An 18,082-nucleotide genomic window follows, 5' to 3' on the forward strand; every position below is an offset into this window, starting at 1 on the left:
ACATGTTTACATAAACCATTATAAAAAACTTATATAGAGTAAGATGTCCATATCCTATATGGATAGGACAAATTAAATAAAATCTTCTTCCTCTGCATGTGGTTTTTTCCTAACTGGAGAAACAGAGACTTTCAGTTCAAGTATGAAGCAGATAATCTGCAGTTAGTTTAGTGGAAGGGAAAGCAGTGTCCCTCTGCCTTTGAATGCTAGCTAGGAAGATAGAACAGCTCCCTTCTCTGTTTCTTTCTTTAATTTTTTTGAAGCTCTGTGCTTCTTTCATTCTCTTTCAGAAATGGTTGCTTTCCATGTGAAAGTAAAATGTCTCCCCTAGCTGCTATTGACAGCCAGGCTCAAGGGGGATTATGACTACTCTAGGATTAATACAGCCATGTCCTTTAAACAGTCTGTATCGAAGCAGGAATCTTCACTCATTCCCATGGGAGGATTTGTTTTCGTAGTCGTTATGCAGAGGTGCGAAACAAAACCATGTGAACAGTTAACATGTATTAATCAACACTGACCTTGAAACATTTTTTAGAGATGAATAACAAAGTTTCGCCACTATCAGAACCCAGCAGGCACACTCTCTTACAAAAGAAGAAACAAGCAGCATCGAAGAAGTTGCTGTGAGATTGCATTAGCTAAACTGACACAAGTCCTTGTTAAGCTGACATTGAAGATGTTGCACCTGAGAAGGTTAGTAAAACTGTGCATCTAGATAACTGGATGAAAATAAAGCATGGGCATATATTCAGAATTTATGTCTAATACAGTTCTGTACAATTTTATCTCCATGGTAAATAGAGTCATGTGTTTGCATCAGAAGTGTGACAATAGTTTAAATTACTTGAAATAATTTGGCTGAACACATACAATCTCCTTCTGCAGTTGCTCATTGATTTACAGTATCTTATGTAAAAATATATTAAGTCTCTTACCAACTTCTGTTGGTATTAGTAAAAAATCTCCATATACAAACACATCATTTAAAGCTCTCCTGTACATAACAACTGACAGACCTAAAGATATGGAAGTTAAAGGCAGTCTAGATGAGGGCACCCTCCAGTCATCTGCCCAGAAGCATATGCACATCTCTGTTGACATACATTCAAAATAAACATCAAACCATTGTAGAATCTGGGTCCATTGCGGGATGCTTACAGCCCATTAACCTATTTCCCAAATTTTCTTCGTAACTACAGATCAAATAATTTTCACTGGTAACAATAAACTATTCCTTGTGGTTTTACACTAGTACAATATGAACATTCTGCAAATCATGATTGAATCCATAAGTTGATCTCTCAGCTATGGTGGCTTGAGAAGGAATAAAAAGCAGAAACTCCCCACTTTTCTATCCTTCTGCCAGCTACATTTTTTCAAAAAAGTTAAGATTTTTGTCTTTGAATATATCGAAGGATAATATCAATAGCATAAGAGAAGCCAGTTTTTATGTAGCCACACATCAAGTGTTTGTTTCTCCCCTTTTTTTTTCTGTGATTGCAGTCTGACCTGTGGTCCTTTTTATCTGTTGTTTGTAGCAGCTTAGTTGCAGCTGGGTGAAAAGTTACCTAAGGAAGTGAGAGCAAAGGTGGCTTTTCAATGGGATACAAGTCCCTTATTATATGGTTCCTCTATCCTTGCAGTTGCTATGCAACTCCCTTTTCAAATCAGGCTTCAGCCACTGTCAGCATTTTGCTTTTCTGATAGTTCAGAGATTTCAAGGGAGAAGTAAACAGGTCATTTGTGTGACCTTTTGTACAGCCTTGCTCATAAAATGTCACCAAGCTACTGAGTTAAGCATGTTTTCCATTTAGTGATACCTCTTGTGGCACTGAATGAGGATTAGATTGACAAGCTGTGCTGACTCGTGGTTTCATAGAGCAATGCAAGAGAATGGAAATATCTGAGAGAGCAGGCAGCACCTATTCCTTATACTTGCAGTAGTGAGACAGTAAATCAAGTTAATCATAAACAAAAACCAAACAAGTAGCGAAAAGCTCCTCAAGCTGGTATTTAGCCTTACTGTGATGAACAGCCGTGCCTGTGACAGATAATTTTTTATCAGGTAGTCATTTTACTGAGTCATCCTTTGTTTGTGGACAGGAATCTGTTGGCCTGAAGTCTTAAAAAAAAAAAAGTTGCGCTAATGTAATAAATATGTGTTTCCAGTTTCAGTGATTCCTGCATTTTTGGGGAAAACTCAATGGGCCAGGACAATGTAACTCATACATTTAACAGGCAGCTTTTTGTTTGTTTTCAAATTGATGCAAGGTATTCCTGCCCTTTATGATTGCATTCACTTTAGATATATGCTGCCCTTTATGACTGTATTCATTTTAGATATGTGAATTAAATAGGTAGCCTGAATTGAACTTTGCATTTGACAGCTGCTCATATTGCTACAGATTTTTAGCTCACTTTTAACTCTCCATGAGCCAAAGAGAAAATATCCCCAGCAAACATTTTTTTGTATTAAACTAGACTAAGCTAGATTAAATGAGACTAAATGAGACTGAAACGGTATTTTCCTTTAGCTGCTGTAATCTACATTCTGTTCCCTCTGACATCCAGAGTGAAAACTCAGTTAAGCAGGAAGTCTTTATGGCCTTTTTTGTGTGCCAAGCTCAATGATGGCACTTGAAATCCAAAAGTGGATTGGTAACAGTTGCCTATAATTAAATGGGTTATGAATTACTTTACTTAATTTTGTGCAAGCTCAAAGCATGGCTGTAGTTATGGTACTAATGCTGAAGCAGAACTGGTTTTTATTTTCCTGTACCTACCAGGCCCTGTTGCAACTAAGAGCCCTCAATGAGATGTTTATATATTTGATTAAGAGTGAGATGAAGGAGAAGGCAATGGAGTGAGGCATCTGATGAACACTTTTACAACAGTGAAGAGGTTGCAGCACTGTCTCCCCACCTGGTTCACACCAACTTTCAGAATTTTCCAAATGTTAGCAGAACACTGTGATATCCAGTTCAGGAGGCAAGTGTGAGATGCAATAAGGACTACTGTGTCCACAGCTAGACTGTAGATAAATGCCTCTGTTCAGCCCTTCAGCAAATTTTACCAAAGGAAGTAATGGGTATTCAGTATTCTTGGACATACTGCTTTCATCTCAACAGCATTTATAATGTCCAACTTAAAATGAGACCAAATTAAATTTATTCTACTTTGTGGACTTCTGTTGGTCTCTTTATACTTGACCACCTTTAAATTTGTTTATTGTTATTTATTGATTACGACCTGTTGCACTCCTTTAACACATTTTTCCTGTTGGTTCCTAGTTTCTGTTAAGAGTTTGATTTGAAAATGCCAGCAATATCAACTGCAGCTTTACAGAGACCAAAACTCACAGCATGTCTGAAATATTTTTATTAATGCTGAAAGTTGCTCTGGTAGGGGTGACTGAGAAGTGTTCAGTGGAATTATTTCAGAAGTGTTCAGTGGAATTACTAAACTTTGGCATAATTTGGGCACTCTCTCAGTAATGAAAAATCAGTGATGTGTGAAAGAGAGATCTTGGATTCTTAGGGACACTGACATTTTGTGAAGGAAAAGCAAAATATATGACATGGAAAAGGCTGAAGATCATTAAGTTCCATTGCAAGTAATTACAGTTCCATGCGAAAAACAAGAGAGGTATCAGACATTTTCTTCTTATAATCTTCATCAAATTTCTCATTCTGAGCCACAGTGAAATGATTCTTCCAGTCTGCAACAGTCCCTAAGAAACAGAAAAGCAAAAAAAGAGAAAAGATTAATTTCCCAGTATTTCCTGAAGCTCATTATCCATAACTTATCAGATACTTTCACTTCAATGCTTATTTCAAAACAGAATGACAACCAGAGTTGATGTCACTAACAGACCTCAGTACCTTTTCTCATGAATGGGGAAATGGAGTGATCCATTATTCCTTGAAAGTCTTTAGTGTAGTTTGCCATGGGATTGTTCTTCATTACCTCAAATGAGGTGCTATGGACTATTTTGTTTAGAACCTCCTGGCTCAGATCCTTCTCAAGGAATTTGGCAATCTTCTGAATTTCTTGCTTTGGATTCTGCAGAGACAATTACAATGGGATAAGATGGAGAGCTAGGAAAGGCAAAGAAATCAAACATAGTGTTAGAGCTGCAGTTCTCAAACAGAGAAGATCAGGTCTGATAAGAAGATCAGGTAATACAAAACTGTTGCTTGTAGTAGTATCTACTAGACTTACATACTTCAGAGCTCTATAAACATATGTTCTGCCTTTTACCTCCTTCATATCTTCATAGAAGAGATAGAGAATACGGTGCTTATCTTTTGCCTTCCACCATCCTTTTACGTGGTCATACCAGGAACCCCAGAGGACTGAAAAAGAAGTAATAGCAGCAGCAGCTATAAATGCCCCAACTGTCTTTAACACGTAGCACTCATGTTTCCCTCTTAACCAGTACCTGTGAATTTCCAAGCTGGTTTTGAATCACTATGGCTGTGATAAGCACTGCTGTGCACTGTGCTTATTACAGCATTTTTGCTATTAATCCCTCAGGTGTATGGATGCTCAGAGCAGGATTCATGTGTAGTTTTAGAGGGCAACAAATGCAAATGCATTATGGTCAATGGAAACACACATTTCCAGTATTCATTTGATCACCTGGACAAGGCTTGTCTTAATTGTCCCTGCTTTGAGCAGGGCAGGGGTTAGAACCATACAGACAACAAAATTCCATTGTGTTATTCTATGATTCTACCTGGTTTAAATATTTGCTATGCTGTCAGAAGTGCCTGCTTCTCTCCAGCAAGTGTCAAAATGATTAGCTAAGACAGAAGTAGATATGTTCTAGATGTCTGCACTGGGACAGATGGCTCCCAAGCTGATCTGGTCAAACACAAGACATAAGGCCTCCTTTGGACGTGAGATTCTTATGCTGGCCCTGGCCCAGCCACTGGTATTTCTAGGCCTACATGGTGGTAAAAATATTAATGACCAAAGGAAGCTTTAATGACCCAAACTGTAAACTGACACACACTTGACCAGGTTTTGTTTCTTAGATATCCTGTGATATCAGCACCTCTTTTAGAAACAGATGAATCAGCTTCTGGGGTTGCCTGCCCTTAGTTAGATAACTGTCTTTGTTCAGATGCCTGATTTTTAGATACATTAATTTAGGTACAAAGACTCCCTTATCTCAAATTCACACTGCACATTTCTAGCAAAATTAACCCTCAATTTCTTTTTAAAATTTCTAATTTTATCAGTCTAGAGTAAAACCAATTAAACCATTGTTCCTTTTCAACTGGCTTCTTTTAATCTCAGAGACAAGAGATTAAGACTGAAAATTGCCATACATTTTTCTGAATGATAACAGAATAAAGAGTAGTTGGGTTTTTTTTCTCAAAATGGGAGCATAAAGGTAGATTTAATCCTTTGGGCAATAATAAAAACCTGTGAATGAAGAAAAATTGTGACTGAAACACCTTCAGCATATATCCTTCCACAGTGTCAGAACTGGATTTCAAACCATAACTGAAATTAATAAATCAATGCCATGCATTCTTAAAATGATCAAAATCTCTTATACAACTGATTGCAGTTAATCACCTTTTCCAGTCATGAATTTCTCCACAAACTCCTCCCAGGTTCCTGGATCAGGCAATCCTTTATTCATTCTGTGGAAATGGTAGTATGACACCAGGTTGTCTTTTGCATTTCTTGCCACGTAGATTATCTTTATTGATATGAAAAGAGAGAGAGAGAAATTAACTTGCACATACTTATATAGATATTGAGCATCTCCTGGAGTTTTCTCTTGGACCCTGCTGGTAGAGGTTTAAGAGATTTTGCTTTGAAGCTGCCATTTTCTAAAATCCAGCTCAGGTAACTTAGTCATGACTTTAGGTTTGCACGGACTTTGCACATTAAAGGGAAAATATTTTTGGAGACCTTTTGTTTTCACAGAGATTCTGGAAAACATATTCTGCCCTGGTTTATGTCACTTTCTTTGCCCTTGAAGTAGAGTATGCCTCTTCAGCCTTACCTTACAGTTTTGTTCCCAGAAGGATGGAGGCAGCAGCTGCACAGGCAGATGAGTTTTTATTGTTCGTGGAGATGGCATGGCTTCAGCTAACTCCAGACCTGTGGGATGTTAATTATAAGATGTGAGTTGTTCTCTAAATTGCACTAGCACTTCTTTCCTGTGCTTATACATGTGATTGTGACTGACTTTTCAGCAGTTCACCTTGCATTGATCATTCATATCCACTTACATAGCAGTGTAACATATACAACATTACATAAGCATCTTCAGTGTTTCTAGAGAAAGTTTTATGTATGTATTCAAGTAGAAAAGGGGAAACACTGATTTATATCTTCGTGCTTTCTTGGGCCCATACCTAACTCCTGCTCTCCAACGGATAGTGATGAATACTGATTTATATTTATCCAACCAAAGTTTGTCCTTTGCAGTATTTAGTGATCTCCTTCCACCTTACAGGTAAGAAATTTTTGCTTCTTTCTAGGATACAAGAATATGACTGGCTGACTAGACTTTGTGAATAGCACATAAAGAGAAACTAAGAGAATGACAGTGGATTTTCAGTAGCTATGGATATATGGGACTACTTGGGAATATCTGGTGATATTTGAAGATGTGCTATCTCCTCCCTTCTCCTTTTTAAACATCTGTCATGACCTCCATAATTTTTTTCGGTCATCATCTATCATCCTCTGTCATCTATCATTTTTTTGTCTCTCTCCGTGTCAACACATTCTAGCTTATAAGACCAAAAGTAGCACTTCTGCAGAGCTAGTCAAGCTTTTCAGCTTCAAACCTGAGAGTCTGACTTAAAGATTTGTGTGGAAATGGAGGCCTTGCTGGGGGAGACTTTTGTAAGAAACTGCAAACCAGTGAAGCCTGCGGGTTGCCTGAATGTCCCACAGCTTGTTTAGATGACTAGACCCTAGAACTGAGCAGCGGTTACTTGAAACAGTAGCAAAACCACTGAAAACATTATCCATTGTACGGTATGCCCATCCTCTGCCCTGGAGGGGACGCCTGCTGAGATAGGGAGATTGCACAACCTCCCAGCAGAATCCCCCTGGAAAAGGCAGCCACCCTACACCTATGGCGAGAGAGGACACAGACCCATGATCCTCTTGGAGACCTATGCAGATCCTTTGTAACCCATTGGCTTTTACCCTCTCACACCCACCCCTGTATCCCTATAAGATATAGCCCTCTGCCCCTGTGGGATCAGAGAGCTTGTCCCTACCCTCTCCTTCGCAGCGTGTGGACTGATAAAGCTGCCCCATGCGGAACTGCTGTATGGGTCTCTCGTCTCTCTCCTCCTGGTCTGGCCTGGGGTTTGCCTCGCAGGACAAGAGCTGAAATCACTCCTGCTGAATCACTGAAGAGCTGACAGCCTGCTGAGACAGGCACCCCCTGTGAAGGCACCCCGGCGGCCAAGAGATCGCCGCAGACCTCTGAGGGACTGTTCCTTGCAGGACGCTCTCTCTGGAGCTGTCTGTTTCCTGGGTCTGAGCCACAGACCCCGTCCTGGCTGCTTTAATCAACCTTTTGGAAATACGTCCATGACATAGTTTTCTCTTCCATACAGGCCGTAATCACAGAATGGCATTCAATTGCCCCCATGTTGCCATTTTATAGGTATCTGCTGCTGGTTTAGGTACTGTGGAGTATCAAACACAGCTTCAGATACCACTCCAAAACATAATGGTCTTCAGTAGCACCTGAAGCTATCACATCTGCCAGCCTTGCAGCACTTTGAGTAGCACTAGTTGTTTATGTTAAAGCAACTGAACTGGTCCTTAGTAGCCAAAATGGTGCTTAGTTCAAGAACAGAGCAAGTAGGACCTTTCCCAGGAAATTTGTGGCATCAGCACTAAGTGCTTTTTTTGTTTCATTTTGTCTAAAAAAGAAATAATAGTCACCTGAGTAACGTAGAGATGGAGGCTCTGGGATAAACCACTCAAGGAAAGGCTGGCGTTTGTAAGTAGTCTCACGTTTACACTTCTCAGTGTCTCCATTTTGTTGAACCATATCCACTATCTCCTGTGTCCACGTGGTACCTGAAAATGTCAAATGTTTAGAGGTTTCCCTCCAGGATAGTCACGTGTTTCTTCTTCCATGGAACTGAAAGCCAGAAGGATGGACTCTGTGCTAATGGGGGAAAGAATAGCATAGAAAATAATAGACAAAATGGAAAGAGAGTGTAATAGAGGCAAAATGCCTAATTAAGCGTACAAAGGTAATTCCCAAAGCACAATTTAAGGAATTCCATTTTAGACAGACTTCTTCTTGCTTAAAGAAATAGCCCCCACACCAGTACTGAAAAAAACACTAGGATAAGCTCACTATTGTTTGCAGAGAGGAATAAAACTCCCTTCTTTTATCCCTCACAAAAAGTCATGTATTTCAATTTTGTTTTCATACTGAATTTGAGCAAAAAAATGCAATACCTGAACTTCAAGTGAGTAAAAATTTCATACAGCTTGAAAATATAAAAAAAGTGGCAGTATTTGCAAAGTTTGCATTTGAAACATGTTTATGAAAGTCTGAACAACATTTCATCTGCCCGAGCGGCTTCAACATTTTATAAGAGTTACAGCATAGTGTATCTTGTGTGTTTCTTTCCTTTTATGGCTGTCAACACTGTGTTAACTGCACCTGCTCTGAGGTACTGTGGCAGGTCAGCTAGAGAACAGGCTAAGGGATAAATTGGAAAGCAATTTGGGCAGGAGATTCAGCCCTTCTTAAGATGCTTGTGTTGTTCATCTCAGACAGGCATGACATAATGTCAAATGGAATCCTAACTTTAATTATTTTCAGGGTTTTTTTCTTTCTCTCGGACCCATCTTAAAGACACAGAAAGGCACAGGATTCATGTCTGGCACAGGGCAGTTGATAGGGAATACAGTATCATACATTCACTCCAGGACAAGTGGCTAGAAGGTTTTAATCCCAGCTGGATAAAATAATGTGGTTTTGCCTTCAGTATACAGAGAGCAAATCAAAAGCTTTCAAGTTTTACAAAACTTATGGTGGGGTTTTTTGTTAAAAACATTTTTTTTCCCCCTACTGACAAAAAAGAAAGCCCTTAAAAATTGTTGCTAATTCAAGTAATTATTTTTTTATGATGATCAAATTCTCCCATATCTGTTCCTGAATCTCCAAAACGGTACATGTTTTTATTCATACAGAATTAATATTGATGCTTGTTATTTGCTGTTTTCTTGTGTAGTAAGTATAAATGGTCTAATGAAGAGGAGAAATATTGTCCAGTCACTGAGAAAAATACCAGATAGCTAATATTAATGGTAATTTTTTTTTATTGGCCAAAATTACTAAATTAATTTGGTTATTTTAAAGAATTAATCAATTTTCAGAAATCACTACAAGCTTACACAACAAATCATTCCCCAAATACATGATATATTCCATAGTCATACAGTCAGTTTCTATTATTTCTTAGTAATGATCAGTTCTTTCTAGGCATTGTTAAATCGCTGCATATTGGTGGAAAACTTCTATTGACACCATTAATATAAATGCATATAATCTCAGTTAAGGGAAACAATTATAGGTCATTAGACTTTGGCCATTTGCACTTCAGTAGTAACAGATGGTTGTTGCATCTGCCAAAGAAGTCAGAAGTTACTAGTCACAGCTGACACAGCTTCATGTCTTTAAAATATGTCTAGTTTGGAGTTAAACAAATGTCAATCACAATAGAAAAACATAGATTTCAATGCCAACAATAACCACTATGCCAAACTTTTCTATTCTGTTTCCTACCCACACCAACCTGCTTTTGCATAGGTTGCGATGAGCACATCGTCAGGTCTGGCTTTGAACTTCCACACTTGGTCCCACGTGCTGCCAATTGTCTGTGTGAGGGGAACACCTTCCACTTCAAATAATTCAGGTCGAATCACTGTCTCTTTCAGACTCAAATCTTTCATTTTATCCATGGCCAATGAGCACTGCATGAAGAAAGGCTTAGAATTAATATGGCTGCTCCAAAAAAAAAAAATCTGAATTTCCTCATCTTGACGTCTCTCTTATTGACTAAATTCCATGTCCTCTGATTTCTTTGGCCATGATTTGGCCTATCTGGATCCATATATAGACTCCTGGATCTCATTTTCAGAAATGCTTGGTGTATTGCTAGTAGTAGTTCTCTGTGTCTCTAAAAATCACTCTGTTTACTCAGGTAAAAAAGGAGAAAAAAGTCATTATTCTCATATCAAACACATTTATGTAAAATTCTGATGGTTGGTACGAGGCCTTCTAAAGGCAAGAAAAAGTATTCAGAGGTGTGATTCAAAAGAAGGCAGAGAATAATAGCTGGCAATGAAATCGTCATACAGGACCCAACCCTTCCTCTGTGAAGAAAGTAAACAGAAATGCCTGCTACCACCCTTTGTGCCTTATACTCACAAAAATATTTGCAGACCTTTTCTGTGTTTAGTTCCTGGATCTTTTCACTTGCGGAACTCTTTGCTGTATTTTGAAATATGTTGCACATAAATAACCTGAACTAGATTGATAATTAACTAAAGGTTGTTAGACTTCAATTATGTAAATCAATCTGTTTTACAATAACTAGTTATTGATTTCTGGATTTCTCCCAAGGAGACCTCTTAGGCATAACTTTCAGAGCTCCAGAGTCTGGTTAGAGGAAAGATCTGCTTAATGGAAGGCTACAGAAATAATCCCAATTAAAAATATCAGCCAGAAAAAAAGACATTTCGATCCTGACAGCAAACATTGCTAGAATATTTTCTTTAGTTTTCTTGTTTACTCACAGCAATTTTATACAGATTCAGTTGAGAGGAATGAGATGTTGGATTGGTGGCTGAGCAGTCACTCGAGAAATTTTAAAAAAGTAGGAAAAAGAAACTTGCCAGAGAATTTTTCCTGCTTAAATGTCTTCAGTCCTTGGCTGTATTGATAACTACACAGGAATGTAAATCTTCAGGCATAAGTAGGCTGAAAACTTGTGTGGGTGGAGATTCCATTCTTCCTATCAGTGTGAGGAGAGTAAAGGAGGAAGTGCAGCAGCAGCCAACAGCTGAGCAGTTTTTGTGGCAAGGTTTATGAATCCTTTCTAATCCTGTGAAAGAAAAACACTTGGAATTCTCATCTAGAATCTCTCAGATTCTTTACTGGCAACAACAAAAAATGTCAGTCAATAGCTCCAGCAAGATTATTTTAATTTGTCTCTGTCATTGTCAACAGTCTTGGGATAATTCATTTTCTTACTAATATATATCTAAATTGCAAAGATCCCGTGTGTGCAGAGAAACTCTGCACTGAACTGTGGCTCAATGGGCACAAGTCAGGCTCCAGTACAGTGCTAGAGATTGCTTATTCTCAGTCTGCTAGGGTCATTTGTCTGTTCAGGTGTAAAGTCCCAGGTTATGGGAGGTGGTATCTGTCCAGAGAATCTGCCCAAATCCTTGCACACACCCTGCCGTGCAAGGACTGACTACTTTAGGGCGCATCAGAGTTTTTCCTCATCCCAAAAATGTTATTCTCTACTTCCCATCAGCAGGTGATCCAGCCACCTCCCAGGAAGCAGGGCTTCAGCCCACAGGTGGTTGCTGTATGTAAGCCTACTGCACTTATACTTACTAGCACTATGAGGGTGCTATGGGGAGAATGAAATCCATCTTGTGAATGGGGCATCCCCAGTTTCTCTGGGCAACCTGTTCCACTGTCTCACTACCCTCACAGTAAAGAATTTCTTCCTAACAACTAATCTAAACCTACTCTCGTACAGTTTGAAGTCATTCCCCCTTGTCATGTTGCTACATGCCCTTGTCAAAAGTCTCTCTCCATCTTTCTTGTAGACTCCTTTCAAGGTACTGCAGGGCCACAATTAGGTCACCCTGAACCCTTCTCTTCTCCAGGCAGAGCAATTCCAATTCCCTCAGCCTTTCCTTATAGGAGAGGTGCTCCATCCCTCTAATTGTCTTGGTGGCATCCTCTGGACTTGCTCCATCAGGTTGATGTCCTTCCTGTGCTGAGGACCCCAGAGGTGGATGCAGCACTCCTGGTGGGGTCTCACCAGTGCAGAGTAGAGGGGCAGAGTCATCTCCCTGAACGCGCTTCCCAGCCTCCATTGGATGCAGCCCAGGACACGTTTGGCTTTCTGGGCTGCAGGTGCACATTGCTGTGTCATGTCCAGGCTCTCATCCATCAGCACCCCCAAGTCCTTCTCCCCAGGGCTACTCTCCAGCTATCCATCAGGACTCTGAGCCATTGACCACTATCCTCTGGATGCTACTGTCCAAGCACTTTCTTATCCATCTAACAGTTCACCCATAAAATCCAACTCTCTCCAATTTAGAGACAAGGATTTTGGGGGGACTGTGTCAAAGGCTTTACACAAGTCTGGATAAATGACATCTGTAACCTTTCTCTTTTCCACTGATATGGTCACTCTGTCTTAGAAGGCCACCATGTTGGTCAGGCAGGGCTTGCCCTTGGTGAAGTCATACTGGCTGTCCCTAAGCACCTCCCTGTCCTCCATGTGCCTGAGCACAGCTTCTGGGGGGGAAGCTTCACAGAGGTGAGGCTGACAGGTCAGTAGTTCCCAGGATCCTCCTTTCTACACTTTTTAAAGACAGGTACAATTTTGTCCTTTTCCCAGTCACCTGGGACTTCACCTGACTGCCATGGAGAGTGGCTTGTCAACTGCATCAGCCAATTCTGTTAGGATTCTGGGATGTATCTCTTTGGGTCCCATGGACTTTTGTGTGTTCAGGATCCTAAGATAGTCATGAACCTGATTTTTCCTTACAGTGGGAGGGACTCTGTTACCTCAGTTCCAATCCTGCTGTCCATCGACTCAAGAGGTGTGGGAAGAGAGGTCGCCATTGGAGACTGAGGCAAGAGACTGAGGCAACTGATCTTGGTGTCTCTGATTAGCTTGTTTATGTTGGTGACCACCAGATGCAGTGTCACATCCCCTCTTGTAGGGTTGTCTATTCCCTAGCTTGAAGCACTCAAGCACTGAAGCAGCCAGACAGAAATCCACTGACCTGGCCTGTGGCTGTAATCTTTCTGCATGTCTCGAAGTTCTGATGAGGCCAGAGACTGCGTTGCTTCCTCGTTCTTTTTGAATTCTCTCACTCCTTCCTCCAATTTCTTTGTTGAAAAACCAGCTTCTTGATAAAACCCTTTGTGCTTTCCTTGCCCCCTTTCTAATTGATAATACAGATCCATTATTCTCCTTGTCAACTTTTCCACAATTACTGTCGTTGTTGGATCCCTGTCTCAACCATGGTGCTCTCCAACACATTTTGTGTCCCTGCCTGTCACAATCCTGTGACAGTACTGACCTGTGGCTCAATGGGCACATGTCAGGCTCCAGTACAGTGCTAGAGATTGCTGATTCTCAGTCTGCTAGGGTCGTTTGTCTGTTCAGGTGTAAAGTCCCAGGTTATGGGAGGTGATATCTGTCCAGAGAATCTGCCCAAATCCTTGCACACACCCTGCCATGCAAGGACTGACTGACTACTTTAGGGCGCATCAGAGTTTTGCCTCAACCAAAATTTTTCTTCTCTGATCCCAGGATGACACCAGATTCCTCAAGCTCCACAATATGCTAACAGTGTTAATTATTAGTATGAAAGTTCAATGAGGGTGAACAGGGACCTTGTGAGCCTGACTAATAAACCATCCACATCAATCCCAGATAGGAGAGAGAGATGTATTCCTTCATCTTCTCCACAAAGCAGATACAGCACAGCAAGGCCAGCAGTTCCCGGGGAAAACACAGAGACATTATTTGTATTAACACATTTGCAAAATAGAGAGAGAATCAGTGCAGCCACCAAGCTCTGACCTGCACAGGAGCTTGCCACTTACTATCTGCTATAGCTACAGGACACTTAATACAAAACTGCTGTTACCGTGAGCCCCATGCTGGGTGCCAAAAGTGACTGTGGTGAGTTGATTTTTTCTGGATACCAGGTGTCCACCAAGTTGCTCTATCACTCCCCTACTCAACAGGACAGTGGGGAAGAAAATAAGAGGGAAAAATAGCTTCTGTGTTGAGATAATGCAGTTTGCTAAATCAAAAGCAAAGGTCATGTAAGCAAAAATCAAAAGATTTTATTCTCTACTTCCCATCAGCAGGTGTTGTACGGCACTTCCTGGGAATCAGGACTTCAGAACACACAGTGGTTGCTCTGAAAGGCAAGCACTGTAAATTAGGAATGCCCTCTCTTCCTCCTCCTTTCTCTTAGCTTTTGTTGCTGAGCAGACATCATGTTATGGAATATCCCTCTAGTCTTTGGTCAACCACTTGATTTTTTCTGGCTCTTACACCAGGTTTTTCTTCTGAAGGCTGACAACACCAGAACAAATAATTAAAACACAACAAGCAGAGAATATATGGGTAAGATACAATATTTTTCTTTTTACTTTCAAGTTCTCTCATGGGAGGATTTGCCATATTCCTCTCTGTGTTAAGCCTGTACTGGTTCTGCTTGTTCTTTGCAACCTGGCAGTTCATTTACTGGTTTGTAATGTTATTCCCCACTCTTTCAGTTATGCAACCATCCTGATAATGCAATAATCCCCAAAGCATATCAGCTGTGTGTATGACAAAGAAAACCCAAGAACTGCTTATTGAGTGGCTCTTTTTTATTGCAGCTGTGAATCTGAGTAGCCTTTGAACAATGCACTGTTCCAGATAAGCTGCAGTGAGGTCAAAAGTCACTCTGTGTAGCTTTAAAACTGCTGTTGAAGTAGGCAATGAGTGATGAATTTCTCTGGTTGTGAAACAGGGAGATGAAAGTAGAACTGGCTGGTCCAGGGACTGGATTTCTTGTCTGAAATCATGATTTACAGAGCCACTCCAAAAAAAAGACCAGGCAGTCTCTACAGAGAGCTTCTTCCAGGTTTCCATTGACCTTTTTCTGCGTGCAAACTGGTGGAAGGTGTTTTCTCATGCAAAACACACTGAGTTTATTTTATTTTATTATTGAATTTGATTTTATTTTTGCTTGGCTGTGGTTTTTTTTATTATTTCCATAGTATCAGACTTGAAGTGGGATGAAGGCTACAAATCCTACATCAGTATTGAACACTATGATATGGTTTTAGGTCTGATTTACTTCATATGTTGCCTACATTTAATGGTGTATATAATACAGGGTACTATGTCTTATAAATTAAATATAGGGTACTATGTCTTATCAATTAAGGTACTATGTCTTATCAATTAAAATCTGTGTATGATACATTTGAGTGAAAGAATGTGTTTCTGTGTTATGCTTAATGTTTGTATTACATTTCTCTAAAACTCTGGTCTCCCTCTGCTGGACAAAACACAGTCTCTTTATTCCAAAAGATGTTAAAATATTTTGAGCTTAAAATTACATTTGATAGGTATTGGTATCTTTAGATACCCACGTGTATTCCTCATTCAGAAAAATGCATAATTTGGAGAAATGAAAGAACACCCTGCACAGACCAAGGTGTCACTTTGAGGCTTCTTGAATTTTAAAACTGCATTCATCTCTTTGTGACTGAATTAAGCTTGATCTGGCTGTGAGTCAGTGAGCAACCTTAGGCAACAAAAGCTTTTGGTACTATGGGATGCATTTAGAGTCAATCACAAATATTTCCTGTCATAGGCTCCTGGCTACCTCCATATGCTGTGGAGAACAATCCTGCAGGTGTCCGTAAAATAGGAATACTACTCCCAATCTTGTGATGGTTATTTGATGTCTGGCTTGCAGCCAGATACAGGTGAAATAATCATCACAGATATATTTATGCAATAACAAAGTAAGTACTAAAGGATATTTTAAGTGTAAACATGGAATGAAAAGTCCTAAGGCTTTAATTAAGCAACCCATTTAAGCACAATACCTAAGTGCAATCCCTATCAGTAAAGCATTTATGTTCCATTACCATCACATTCCAGAAATTTCTTTGCTTCAAGTATCCTCTCTTCAGCACAGTTTCCTGCTAGGGGAAGTGTTGGAGCCTACAGTGTGTATAACTCTGACCAGCTCCACATGTGTTGGGGTCACAGTCACATTAATATAAAATCTTGTTACTGTGGGCATGCATACTCAAGTGATAAAGTTTAATTGGAATCCTGCAGCTTTTTAAAGTACTTTTCCCAGTAAAATATCCATATAAAGTGCTGAAGTGTCATCCTATCAGTGGCACTACGTGCTTTGGCATTGTTTCTGGAAATTATTTTGTAGAAATAGAAGGTCAGGTATTCATTATGCAGAATAACACATTCCCACTTGTACATGAGATTTGGTTCAAAGCCATGGGGAGAAAACCAGAAATTTGTAATAAAGAGTTACAGAGTGTGGTACCCTTTGTATATTAAATGATGGGATGTAGTTAAAAGCATTAATTCACGTCAGTACATGATTCAGTTAGCTTTAGACTCCACTAGCAAGCTCAGTGTGGGCAATGTTAATACAGGCAGCATTGCTCAACAGAGATGAGATAGAAGCTGTTCAAGTTCTCAGGCTTAAACATGGGTGTACCAAAACTTATGCTTAAGGTTACGCTTGAGAAAACCACAAAACCTAGAGCTCCAGGGACATTGCAACTACAAAAGGCACTCAAGAGAGAGCACTTCACGTCATCTCATTCCATTTGGTTACAATCATTTCACTTCAGAATTTTCTTTTATTTCTTTCCATTGAATTTCATTTCATTTGAAGTCCACCCATCAGTTTGTTTGGCTTTGTTCTCTGACTTCGAGATTTTATTTCCTTTTATGAAAGGAAATTCTTCATTTCATGAGAGGAATGAAGTCTTGTGATTTCAATGAGGATCCATTTGGCAAGGTTTGGTCCATTTCCATGCACTTCATGTCATCCCATGCTATTTTATTGTTTTCACTTTGTTTCAGAATTTTCTCTTATTTTTTTTTTAGCATTTCCTTTTGTCAATTTCTTCTTCTGTGTCTTTGTTTCACTTGGTTCGCTGATTCTGGGATTTCAGTGAGTATCATTTCAGCAAGGTTTGGTCCATTTCACTTCAAAAAAGAACACCCCACTGCCCAAAGATTGCACTCTCCACAGCTTTCTCCTTGGCACCAGACTCACAAGAATGCAGCTTTCACTGCTCCACTTAGGGTTAGGGTTAGGCTTAGGGTTAAGAAAACCACAAAGCCCAGAGCTCCAGGGACACTACAACTACAAAAGGCATGCCAAGGGGAGCACAGCACTGCCCCAACATTGCTCCCTCCACACTTATCTCCTTGGCACCACCCTCACAAGAATGCAGCTTTTACTGCTCAGCTTAGGGTTAGGGTTATGCTTAGGGTTAGGTTTGAGAAAATCCCAATGTCCAGAGCTCCAGTGACAATGAAACTGCAAAAGGCATGCCAAGGAACTAGTCTGAAGAAGTAAAATTCTTGGTCTCACAGAAATTTAGAGAGGAATTTGGCTAATGATCACAATTTCAAGATCACATAAAAATTTCTGAAGCTGCTTTCTGAAGCTTCACATCCAAAGAGATTTTCCTGTCTACAAACAGATGTCTGTAAAAAGGAAACTGGAGTTATAATTTCGTTGGATAAACAAATGTTTTCTGAGCTGGAAAAGGCAGTCTTTATGCAATGAAATCCCAGCTTGAAGAGCAGATGTGCCACTTAAACAAACTCCATTTAACTGTTCCACATGAAAGGTCAAGATGTTTCAGTTCCTAAGGTAGCAGAGGGTAGCACTTGAGCATCCTGCTATATCACCAGTTGTGCAAGAAGTAAATTTTCAATTTTCAGTCTTCAGCTGTAATGAACTGAATGTTTCTTCAAGGGAAATATTGAAAAAATCATTGTGCAAGTCTGACTGTGTTTTACTGTAACCTACCTTCTTATTTTCATAAGAAGATATAGCCTCAGAGGGAACATGATGTAGCCTTTTCATATGGAGGCAGTGGGGTGTTCTTTTTTGAAGTGAAATGAAGAGACAGGAGAAGAAACTAATGAAATGCTAAAAAAAAAAAGAGAAAGTTCTGAAACACTGTGAAAAAAAAATAAAATGTCATGGGATGACATGAAGGTCAGGGAAACAGACC

General features: G+C 39.9%; 1 protein-coding gene and 1 long non-coding RNA gene across 5 annotated transcripts in view; one reads left to right on the forward strand and one right to left on the reverse strand.

The window, feature by feature from the left end:
- The first annotated feature begins 570 nt into the window (after positions 1–570).
- The window catches only part of LOC121669948, a 55,237-nt gene continuing 37,725 nt past the window's right edge, over positions 571–18,082 (forward strand). Inside the window, exon 1 of the long non-coding RNA XR_006017966.1 lies at positions 571–696. This is a non-coding gene — a long non-coding RNA (uncharacterized LOC121669948). The remainder of the gene's footprint in view (positions 697–18,082) is intronic.
- Positions 3,364–10,997, reverse strand: LOC121669930 (sulfotransferase 1C1-like). Of its 4 annotated transcripts, none has more exons than XM_042039581.1 (8): positions 10,918–10,997; positions 9,816–9,993; positions 7,942–8,079; positions 6,029–6,126; positions 5,593–5,719; positions 4,264–4,358; positions 3,885–4,065; positions 3,364–3,733 (listed from the first exon to the last, which is right to left on the reverse strand). In XM_042039581.1, the coding sequence occupies exons 2-8, from the start codon at positions 9,979–9,981 to the stop codon at positions 3,621–3,623; spliced, it is 918 nt and encodes a 305-aa protein (XP_041895515.1). In that variant the 5' UTR covers positions 9,982–9,993; positions 10,918–10,997; the 3' UTR covers positions 3,364–3,620. The 4 variants fall into 4 exon arrangements, with proteins under 4 accessions (XP_041895515.1, XP_041895490.1, XP_041895510.1 ...); XM_042039556.1 differs by lacking the exon at positions 10,918–10,997 and adding an exon at positions 10,819–10,911; XM_042039576.1 differs by lacking the exon at positions 10,918–10,997 and adding an exon at positions 10,467–10,524.

This window comes from Corvus kubaryi, unplaced genomic scaffold, assembly GCF_017639235.1.
Source record: "Corvus kubaryi isolate FWS band 111438036 unplaced genomic scaffold, C.kubaryi_AGA036_p1.0 133, whole genome shotgun sequence".
Taxonomy (NCBI): domain Eukaryota; kingdom Metazoa; phylum Chordata; class Aves; order Passeriformes; family Corvidae; genus Corvus; species Corvus kubaryi.